Here is an 11,482-nt window from a genome sequence, read left to right as displayed (position 1 = left end):
GGATCCCCCTGGGGCTCCCTGCTCTGGAGCTGTGCTGAGCCATGCCTGGGACTCTCTTCCCCAACTGAGAGGCAGAAAACAGGGCAGAAGCTCAGGGTGGTTGTGCTAGGTTGCAATACAGGATGTGACCAGCAATGTGTATTCTGTCACCATCTGTTGAAGCTGGGTGGGGCAGTGACCCTTATCTCTGTGGCACATATTATCTGCTAATGGGCCATATTTAAACCAAGTGGGGCAGCCATCTTTATCTTTTCCACAACCCATCCTCTCTCCAGGAAGATATCATCTGCTGCTGGCCCATTCAGTCCCACTGCATGACTGATAAAATTACATCATCCCACTGGGAGATGCTCCAGCCAGGGGAGTAGCCAAGCCTTTCCTACCTAGATAAAAACTGAGATTTGGAACAGCAAGTTACCTTCTTTCCACTGGATTTCAGAGGAAAACTGGACCCTTTTACAGGAGCACTGCACCAACTGAACCACATCTGCCACTGCAGGAGGATGCAGCCACCATTGAATGGGGCTGCTGCCAACACACTGACTGACTGATGGGTGTCAGCTTGGATTCTGACTCTGGCAGTGTTTTGGGACTGTTCTTTGTAATACTGTATTTCTATTTTAATTTTCCTAGTAGAGAGCTGTTATTCCTAATTCCCATATCTTTGCCTGAGAGCCCCTTAATTTCAAAATTGTAGTAATTTGGAGGGAGGGAGTTTACATTCTCCATTTCAAAGAGAAGCTCCTGCCTTTACTAGCAGACACCTGTCCTTCAAACCAGGACAGTGGTTCAAAGCCACCCTGATGCCTGGTGGCTGAAATCCCAAATGGGAAGGGCCATGGGATGGGTCCTGCAGCACTGGCAGAAGCCCCAAAGGGTCCAACCTTCCCAGCTGCACTGCTGGGGCTTTTCCCTGCCAACAGCTGTGCAGTGAGAGGGAGAAAACTGCTTCAGAAAGCTCTTTGGTGAGTTGGGGCCTAGCCTGGGTTCACTTTGAGTGTTTTTATGGTTGAGGTCACTGTGGCACAAAACCTGATATTGTCTTCTGAGTGGAACTAATTAATGCACAGAAAATCCAAACTTGAGATTTGCTTTTATGTAGTAAAAAACAACATAACACAGTACAGGAATATAAAAAGAAACTGTCCAGTGCAAACATCATATACATTGGAAATGGATACAGTGTTCCTTAAAATAACTTTTAAAAAATCAGGCTTAAAAACAGCAATTCCAGCTAATAGAATCTGGCTGATACCTATCAAAGTATTGACTTACTGCACTAAATAACTTCATAACTAACTTTACCTGCAGATAGCCAATACCACAGGTACCGACAAAATCCTTAAACTGTAAGTATTATTAGTTAGCATTCTTTATAATACACAAACATGTGGAACCCCTATAGCACATACTGCTGGCTGGATTCAGTAAAAGAGAATGAACCCATTCAAAATAAAACCAAGGCTGTCACCCCAAAATGTACTTTTTAAAAACAAAGGATGGAATCTAAAGCTGATTGGACCAAAGGACAGAATTCTCCTCAGTATTCCTTTAGTTCATCTTTGAAAATTTGAGTGATTACCTTGTTGATGCTGCATTAGTGTCCAGCTAAATATTGTGTTGAACTTTTTACAGCAACAAGGAGCAGTGTGAGACCATTATTGTGCATTGCTATTTCCAGCCAAGAAAACATTTTGGGGAAAGGGAGTGTGAATTAGAGATGATGTGAACAAGTAAAAAGCAAATTTTCAAGGTTCCACCATACTGGTTTAAGAAGAAGAAGAAGAAGAAAAAAAATTTAGTACTATTTGGTTAGCTACCAGATTTAAATGATCAAATCAACTAAACTAATACATACAGCTCCAGCACAGATCCTGCACAGTGGAGGATCTGTGTAGTAGGGCTCTGTTCCTGTTGGAGGCAACAGGACTCTGCACTGCTGGAAGCCAGAGACAGGCCATGGTCCTAAGGGACCCACTTTTTCCAAAATGTATTTGGCTGGGTCGCTTCCAGTGTGGGAAGTTTCATTCTGGTCACTCTGTGGCTCTTCACCAGGTGGGAAACTGAACACAGTCCCTCTCCAGGGCCGTGGTGGCTGCAGCTCCAAACCTGCCTTACATTTGTGGTGCTTTCATGCAGCTGAGTGTGGGGGTGTCTAGCATTCTGGTTTGGGAGTCTGCAATATTTTCCTGTGTGGAAAATACTCCTTTTACAGTACCTGCTTAGAAAAAAAGCACAACAGTTTCACAGTAATGAGCCCCTTCTTTTTTTTTTTTTTTGTCCCTGAAAAAATGCTATTGCTTTAATAATGCTGAATAAACCCCCTATTCAACCTCTTTAGAAATCTAGAGAGACCTGTGTTTCCATCTAGAGAGATTTACAGTGTTGGAGTCTTAACATTCCCCTGATCTCCACATTTCCTGCCCTGCAGGATATGTTCCATTGAGTAACACTGAGATCCTATTTACAGAGAGAAAAAACAATTTTGCTGCTAGCTAGAGCAAATTCTAGCACACCAGAAATGTGTCTGAAATTGTCATCAGGCTGTTAAAAATGACAGATGAAACCAGATTGTGTGTCTAAAAATCCTGTCTAATTTTATCTTGAGTAACTCATAGATGTAGTAGAAGGCTATGAAGCAAAAATAATTAATAGAATGGAAAGAAGGAAAAAAAATGCTTCTTTTTGAAAATGATGGAATAATTTCTAATACTGGGTGATAGACCATATGTTCCTCCTCTCCTCTGCTGGGTAGACATAAGTGTGGAATATCAATAAAGATGTTGCAAGAGGGGCAGGCAAAGCAGCCAACTGGAGATCCAGGGGGGTTAAAACATCCCTTCCCAATGGCACTGAACCTCTCTCTCCCAGCAGAGGGTGACCTTGGATGCATGTGGATAGGAACAGGAGGAAAGGAGTGAGGGAGAAACTGGGGACAAAACCAGGAGAAGTGGGGAAGATGGGGAGAGGAGGTGTGTCCTGGAGCAGGTCAGTAATTTTAGGGCAAAGAATGAGTGTTAGCAAGGACAGCAGTGCTGGGAGAAGTTAATATAGGTGATCTCTGTGTGTCCTTTTGACCCCACTGCAGGTTTTTCCATGCCTGTTTGAAATCCTACTACGGCCTGAGGGAAGAGCTGTGAGTTCCTCTTTGGCCACTGGCAGTCTTTTGGTGTCTATCTGTAGCAGGAGGGGGAAAATTCACGGCTAGTTTGAACTTAATACACAAAATCTTCACTTGGTTCTGATCCATACAGCTCAGCTAACATCTTGAACCTGGGTCCCCAGTCATTGAGAAAGTCATAATCAATGTCTGAGTCTGAGGAGCCCGAGCCCAGGGAGCTGAGGGATTCCGCGATGGACTCGGCGCCCTCATAGCCGTAGATGTGCAGGGTGTCGTAGGGCAGCAAATCCCTGTCGTTGTCAGCCTCATCCTTCTTCACCTCAATCATCATCTCCATGCCCCCAGCCCCAGGGGGGATGTTCCCAGCAGGTTTCTGCACCTGTGCGTAGGGAGAGGGGGCGGCCTCGGCCTTGAGGCCGTTCTTGCGCACGGAGTTGAGCACGGACACATCGTAGCTGGTGGTGTCCATCTCTCCCCCTCCCTCCTCGTCATAGGTGACCAGCTGCTCGTGGATCTCTGCCACGCTCCTCCCCAGCCCGCTCAGGTCCTTCTTGTGCCTCTTCCTCAGCAGAATCAGCAGCACAATTACTGCAAAGGAAACTTAGATGAGCGCTTGTGGATGGAGAAGTAAGACATGAAAACAACATGTAACATAATCTGAAGTGGTTTTCTGTTTTTTGTTTTTTTTTTTTTTTTCCTGGAGTGTTTTTTAACCACTTATTTGTTTTAAAAAGAGTTAAAATTCCTATTTTACTGTAGGATTAGTTGAAGGAGTTCAGTCTGGACAGGGATTGTCCACCTGACTCTTGAGCAGGAATCACAAGTACGAACGCATGGTGTCACAAGGTCATGGAATCAACTGGTGAATCCCTCAATGCCAAGCATCAGATGCTATTTACATGGTACTTGCAAAGCAGGCCAGTTCTCAGGCAAGAAAAAGTACTCAGCCTTCCCTGATAGATTTCAAATGCAGCAAACAGGTCCTGGTCTCCAAATGTATTTATGTTCACTGGACTGCTTTAAAGGGTTTCTAGATTAATTCTGCCATAGGACCCAGGAATCCTGTTGTTATTGCCCCAGCCAAATTTGCTGTTTTATAGCTGTGTATGAGGCTGGTACCAGTCAATCAAGTATATTATCCATGTGTGCAAGAGCCTGTCTAGAGGAGTGAGCAGCTTTGCAGCTGAAGCTGTTCTAGCAGGCCAGAGAGGAAGAGCACGTGAGATGAATCAGTTACAGCATGTCTGGCTTCATGACCATTTCATAGCCACAAAGCTTTTGTAGATCTCAGCTAAAGAAAGAACAAAACAATCCTCACATTGTGATGCAGAGAACATTCCAAAAGTCAGACACTCACCAATGATTGTGAAGATGCAGATAAAAATGGCCACCAGAGCTTGTATGCTGACGCCGACCTGCTTTGCTCTCTCCTCACAGAAAGTGAAGTTGCCCTTCTCGTTGCACTTGCAGACACTGATGACCAGAGTGTTGGTGCTGGTGAGGTCGGGGTCGCCGTTGTCCGAGATGAGCACGGGCAGGTAGTGGAATTTGGCCAGTTCCCGGTTGAACTGCCCATATTTGACAGTGATGTTAGCAGTGTTGTCTGCAAGAAGCAGGGACATCCCATGAGGTGATAAACTCTACCAGATTGTCCTCACAGACTGCCAGGCTGTCTGTAAAGTGTGTGAGGAGAAGGTGCCTCTTCCCCTTAGATTGTGCCAGCCTTTTGGGAGCCCAGTGAAACTTTGGTTTCATTAAATATACTATTTTTCCAGTATATTTAGCCTTTAAAAATAACATACTCTTTAAAAATAAAGAGTTGCTTAGCTCAGCTAGACCAGCTAGAGTACTGTAGCTTTTCTTCCCTGAGTCCTAGGTCCCCAGTATAGGGCACTGCAGGGGTACCCTACCGTAGTTCTCAATCAGGGAGAAGTTGCTGTCTTCTGTGGCCAGTGAGTATCTGAAGAAACCTCTGGGTGATGTTTCATCCTTGTCAACAGCTGAAATCCTGACAATCACCTACAAGGAAGGAAGAGGTCACAGTTTTCAGTGTACTTTGCCTCCAGTGATAAAACATGTGGAGTATTTAAGCTGGCCTGATATCCTGATATCTCAGGATACTCCTCTTCAAGTTTTATCAGGCAAGCAATTTCTTAGTGGGTCTTCAAAAAGACCAGTTTTGCCTCTTAAAATTTTGTGTAATGAAAGCACTAAAAAAGCCTCATTTTTAAGGACATATGGCTTGTTGAAATGTCTAAAATGGTGTTTTCTAAAGTCCTCAGCCTACTCTGAAGCATGACTGTCATTCTTGGAATGCCATTGAGACATGCCTTCATGAGACTGAAGGACATGCTTGGGTTTTGAAATCTTCAACCTGATATACATTAGATGTATAAAATACAAAAAAATGTGTCTGATTATGTCCCCAAGGTATTTTAAAAATTAAAGGTGACATTAATACCTTGCATGTTCTATCAGAGAGTCCAAGCAATGACAGTGTCCTGGTTCCAGCCAGGAAAGAGTTAATTCTTTTTTCGGTAGCTTATAACAGCGATTATTCTTGATCACCTCACGTCATTTCTGGGAAAGGAAAGGGACTCTTTCTGGAGAAGGAGTTCCTTATTTGTAAGGAGTGATGGGATAATGCTGCTGCTGAGCCAGAGGGAGCACTCGGGGTGAAGTGGCTGCTCTGCACTCTCTCTATTTTTTCATATATATATATATATATATATATATATATATATATGTATACACTTTTGTTATTTATATTGCTGCTATTTTTGTTTACAGTAAATTGTTCTTATCTCAGCCCATGATCTTTCCCTTTTGTGTCCCCAGTTCTCTCCATCCTGCTGCAGGAAAAGGGAGCGAGCGAGTGACGTGCAGTTTGGAGCTTTGGTGGGAACACTAAACTGGGGAGTGTCACCCCTAAACCATGACACAAAGTGTCTTAATTAAACAAATATTACAGTATGGGCTGAACCCCTGTGTCTGAGGCCAAACAGGTAAACCCAAACTGCCAACACTGTAGTGCTGCCAAGTAGTAACACAATTTGTGTGTGCAGATCTGTGCATTCTATGACTACAAAATAGTGTTCCATGCAGCAATGCTTTTCTTGCAAGTTGGAAATTATTTCCTTCTCAGTATCACATTCAGGCACTTGTGTGATGGAACTGAGCTGCTGATTCTTGCTGTGCAAAGCTTGACTGTCCTTCATGGCTCAACTGTTAATACACAGATGTGAGAGCCTAGGGGAGAGGAGCAGTGCAGCCCATGTGTGCAAGCAGATAAAAGTCAATATCCCAACAGTGCAACATCCTTAAGAGATATCCCTGACCACTGATGTTTTGGAAATCAGTGAAATGATCAGGTGTTTTGGTGTGAAAACTGAGGCTCGCTTTTGTTAAAAGACACCTTTCACTTGAGCTGACAAACAGCCATTCAGGTTTCTGGGTAAAGCTTTCACTGTCTCACCTTTCCAGGTGCAGCATTTTCACACACTCGAGGTTCCTCAGGAGAGACCAGTTCTGGAGCATTGTCATTCACATCATCAACGATGACGTGGACGTGGGCATGAGACTCTCTGTCGGAAAGGCGGCCTGGAATGACAACAAGGGAACAAGGCTGAGTCCCAGTGCTGGGCAAACTCCCCTGCCCACACTTTGTGCCCCCTTCTGTGCCTCCCACATGATGAAGAATTCCTAGATCCATCATAACTTGTCTGAGATTTAGATACTTTCCTAAAATCTCTCCTAGTGGTTAAATCATCCAGGATCTCTCAGGAATAAAATGACAGTAGCTTATGGCTTCCTGATCTTCCCCCTGCGTGGTGATGGGTTGAGCATTGTTCTCTGGCACTAAAGCAACATGGACAGAACAGGCCATGGCTGTATTGTGAAACATCAAAGTTGTGACTGGCCTGTCCCACTCCTGAGCAAAGCCAGGGGCCAAAGCTTAAAATGATCTCTGAGCTATTTGTAGGGACTTGTTTGATTGGGAAGAAGATGATGCAAACCTCGAAGCACTCCTTTCATTCCTAGCTCAGTAGGAACAGGCTGTCAGGTTGTGCTTTTCCTTTTCATTAACCCTGTTGGAAAGATATACCCAGATTTTTTTCAAGCTGGGAAATGGGTGACACTTACCATCTTCAAGGATCTCCACAGCTGCCACAGTGATGTTGTATGAGGAGCTGAATTCTCTGTCCAGAGGCTTGGGAAGCTGAATAACTCCATTATTGGACACTCTGACATAGTCTCCACTAGGACTTGCTCTACGCTGAATATATCTGTTTTTTGTTTAAAATAAGATATGTCAATGCAAGGCTGGTAATGCTGTGTTTCACTTCATTTCTTCTCAGAGAGAGGTCATAGAGTTTTTGTGTGACAAATTACATTAATATCTTGACCAGGAGGGCTGAGAATGTTGCTCTAAAACTATGCAAGCTGTGAGAGTGAAATAGATCTGTCGGAGGAGTTTCCAGATACTTTGCCCTTCAAAAGTCTATTTCCTTTTCTAAGCACAAGCTTGAGAGACCTCTTACAATAAAAAGTATAACAATAAATTATAGCCATGTGAAAATATCCAGGTTGATATTTTTTTCTCTAAATGTGCATATGTTTTATCAGTAAGTCCATGTGGTAATTACATGGGTAAGTGAAATTTATGTTAGCTTTTGGTGAACATGTATGTCCAAGGCTAGAGTGCTGGAAAAATTAAATTGGATTTTTTTTTGTTTTCTTTGGCATGCAGATTCTAAAAAAATAGGGCCAAAGTCTGGATTCTTTGTCAAATTCTTGGCACTATTAGTGGATTCTGCACTTTTAAATGAAGTTGCTAAAGCTGGCGTTGTCTTACCTGATTTTCCGTTTAGCTGCGTCGGGGTCCTCTGCATGAACTGAACCAAGTGTTTTAACTTCTGCATGGTTTTCCCTGACTTTAAATTCATATGGGAGTCTGGTGAAGACAGGAGGCTCATCCACGTCGGTGACTTCGATGGTGACTGTGGAGATGCTCCGGGGGTTGCCGGGCTTGAAGTGCCGGAGGTTGACCATGGGGTCTGTGGCCTCAATGCTAAACCTGTATTCTGACACTGTTTCAAAGTCCAGGGGCTAAAAAAGAGAAGGTATTATTAAATTACAGATATTCTTCCACTGGTAATGTCTAAACAAACCTTCTATTGACTCTCTGTGCAGGTTTAGGATCTGTGCTCTAATTCATGTTTGACAATGTTACCGGATTTCATCCTGGCTGGACCCACGGGAGAGCATTTCCCAGCTGAGCTTCTCTATCATAGCATGGCTCAAACTACCTCTGGTGTGGAACAGGTTTATCCAGCAGTTTAAGTTTGGCAAAACATTCTTTTTGGTTAAATAAATTTCCTTTTATAATGCTGTAACTACCAAAACTTGGTTAGCTCCTGTTCACTGAAGGCTGGGGAAGAGATTCTCCGCTTGGCTTTGTGTTCTGAAGGCACTCAAGGCAGATTGCAGATCTGCACTGGCTGACAGCTGGGGCATTTAGTGATAAATGACATCCTCTTCCCTGTTTTTCCCCTAGCCTAAGACTCTAAAAGTAATCACACAATGGGAGGAAGGCCAGGAGCTCGGGCAGTAAGAAATGCTCCTTCCAAAGCTCCCTTTGTTCCACCACCTGAGATTCTAAAGACACTGAGATACACAGCAGTTATGGTGACTCTTGTTCTCTTTGGTTGATGCTGCAAAGGGAAGTGATGGGGCTTATCCAACAGCTGACATTTTATCTCACATGGCTGTGTATTTAAAATTATAGCATGTGCATGGCCAAAATCACATTGCAAACCAAGGGGGTGAACTTTGCCCACAGCGTGTTGGAGCAGGAGCTGGCTCCAAATCCCTCAGGAAATGTGTGTGGGGTCTGTGACTGCTCCTCCTCTGGGCAGGCTCTGCATTCCCCAGCTCCTGGGAAGCTGAGGAAGAGCTGCACCAGGAGAAGGAGAGTTGCTCATACCCAATGGGACCAAGGATTTTACTGCCAGCCTGAAAATCCTTGGTACTGTTTTCCTGAAAGTTTTCTTGTGACATTTCTAGACTTAGCAGTTACAGGGAGAACATTTGGAAGGGAAAAACACATTCCTGTCAATCTGAGGATTACAGAAGCTGGTTTATAGTCCTGTCTCCTCTTTTTTTTTTAACAGCAAATCAATGAAATCAATGAAGTCTTGGTTTGGCAATGCTCTGCAGCAGTCCCTTGGTACAAATCAAGTGGATTTGAGAATTTATAAAAAACAAAGAACAGACCCTAATAAAGGCTTTGGAGAGTCTCAAAGACTTATAAGGAATTAGTGGGGAAGCTCTGAAAACACCTTGAGGAAAGTAAGGGAGATGTGGCTCAGATTGGAGCAAATACCAAACTGCAAAGAGACTTTTAGGAAAGAGGTCATGTGGACTTGTTCACATTTTCTGCTTTGGTTTCATGTGGGCTGCAGAAGGGAAGGATTCTTTGACTTGGCCAGTTGGTTCAGCTCCTAAATCACTGCCTCTTTGAAGCACTCAACCACTTGAAGTTTGAGAGGAACCTGAAGTGTGCAACCTGAATATCTCACACAGCCCCTACTGCACTCTGCAGTAATTCTGGAGTTTTTCAGGTCTGGAGGTTGAAAAGGACTAGAAATCACCAGCTCTTCTTCTCTCAGAGCTTGGAGAGCTGGTGTTCAGGATCAATATATTTCATGCTGACTTTCATGCTTTTCAATTTTTTCCTGCTGCTAGTCCTAAACAAAAAAAAATCACTTGTTATGCATGGAAAAACCACAATAATCATCTTTGTTACAGGGAAAAGTACCTTCTTTGGCCTAAAGATTCCTTCATTTGTGTATGGATTTGCTACAATGTCAAAGGTGTCCCTGAATTCTCCTTGGATAAAGCTGTATCTTGTATTTCTGTGCTGTGGTTCATCGATATCTTCTACTTTGACTCTGCCAACTTCTCCTCCTACTGAAATATTTTCAGGAACTTTAAAGTGAAATGATGCTGTTAAAAAAAAAAAAAAAAAGAAAAGAAAAATACATAAGGAGCGTGTACATGGAAGTTAGAACTTAGTTAAAACTGTTTTTACTTGACAGATACACATAAAAATATTTCATTGAGAATTTAGCATTGTGTATCTCTAAGACAGGCAGAAGTCTAAATAATACCCCAAACTGTCAAGATCTTTATCAAAAGGATGAAATTAATACTGATTTTTGTTTCCTGCTCTAAGTGTGCATTGCCCAGGAAAAGTGGTTCTGGCTGAAACACAGAAGAACTTCTGAACATGTGAAGTTCTTTTGGCCATTTTTGAAGAAAGCTGGATTGTGCTGGGCTGTGAGCTGAGCCTGTGTTTGTGTCAGGTCTCAGGGTGGCTCAGAGGCTGTGTGGCACTCACAATGTTTGAACACTGGGAAGTTGTCATTGATGTCAGACAAGGTGATGATCACTGTGGCTGTGCTGGAATCCCCAGAAAAACCAGGAGCATCTTTGGCTCGAACAACAATCTCATACGTTGACTTGGTCTCTCTGTCTAGATTGGGCTCCTTTGTATAAATCACACCTGTGAAAAAATAATGCAGATTTTGTAGCATGTCCAACATCACTTTTGACAGCAAATTTTTGTCTTTTTTTATCTCCACACATTCAGCTTTAAGTACCAATTTTACAGTGGTATTTTTCAGGAAATTTTAGAAACTTTTCAGCAGGATGGAGTATTTGTGAGAGTTCATGCAGAATATTCCTTTTAATGGATCTTTGATCTCTTTAGCTGTGTTCTTTGCTCTAGCAAACTAGTGTGGTTATAAGAGACACTGACATTGGTTTTAAAACTGAGCAAAATTTAAGCTAGAAAGTTTAGGAAAGCAAAGAATTATTGATTACTGAATGCTGCTTCAGAATCTGTGTATTCCTTTTTTCTGTTTGTAACAGTAACTATGCTGAACTGAAAACATGAACTCATTTCAGCTCCTGGTCAGTCTTTCCATAAGTGGGAAAAAAATGACCTTATATCTTTTCATTTTGTTCACGGCAGCTGATATCCTGATTTTATTAGTTCATTTCCAGAGGCAGAGAGTAGCATTGTGGAGTGCGAATGAAAAACCTTTCCAATTAATATTTAAAATTATATTTTTGAATGATTAATCCTCTTTTCCAGACTGAAAAAGTCTTAAAAGTGTGTTTTCTCTGAAGAGTAGGGTATGGACCAAGTGTAAGGACATTTGTGTGCCTGACTTACCAGAGTCATCAATGCTGAAATATTCACTTCCTGTGGTGACTTCGTAGGTCACTGTGGCATGACCTGACACTGTGGGGTCATCAGCATCCACAGCTGTCACTTTGGTGACTGAGGTTCCT

At 42.8% G+C, this 11,482-nt stretch overlaps 1 protein-coding gene across 1 annotated transcript in view; it reads right to left on the bottom strand.

Annotated features, from left to right (window-relative positions):
• Positions 1-1,074: 1,074 nt before the first annotated feature.
• CDH5 (cadherin 5) overlaps positions 1,075-11,482 on the bottom strand; it is a 28,536-nt gene continuing 18,128 nt past the window's right edge. The window contains exons 4-12 of the mRNA XM_079315918.1: positions 11,364-11,480; positions 10,524-10,688; positions 9,942-10,129; positions 7,977-8,230; positions 7,265-7,407; positions 6,597-6,721; positions 5,032-5,140; positions 4,479-4,724; positions 1,075-3,709 (exon numbers count right to left, since the gene is read on the bottom strand). Of these exons, the coding sequence (XP_079172044.1) occupies positions 3,216-3,709; positions 4,479-4,724; positions 5,032-5,140; positions 6,597-6,721; positions 7,265-7,407; positions 7,977-8,230; positions 9,942-10,129; positions 10,524-10,688; positions 11,364-11,480 (1,841 nt within the window). The 3' untranslated portion in view covers positions 1,075-3,215. The remainder of the gene's footprint in view (positions 3,710-4,478; positions 4,725-5,031; positions 5,141-6,596; positions 6,722-7,264; positions 7,408-7,976; positions 8,231-9,941; positions 10,130-10,523; positions 10,689-11,363; positions 11,481-11,482) is intronic.

The sequence above is a fragment of the Erithacus rubecula genome (assembly GCF_903797595.1).
Source record: "Erithacus rubecula genome assembly, chromosome: 12".
Lineage (NCBI taxonomy): Eukaryota > Metazoa > Chordata > Aves > Passeriformes > Muscicapidae > Erithacus > Erithacus rubecula.
This window is presented reverse-complemented; position numbering and strand designations above follow the sequence as displayed.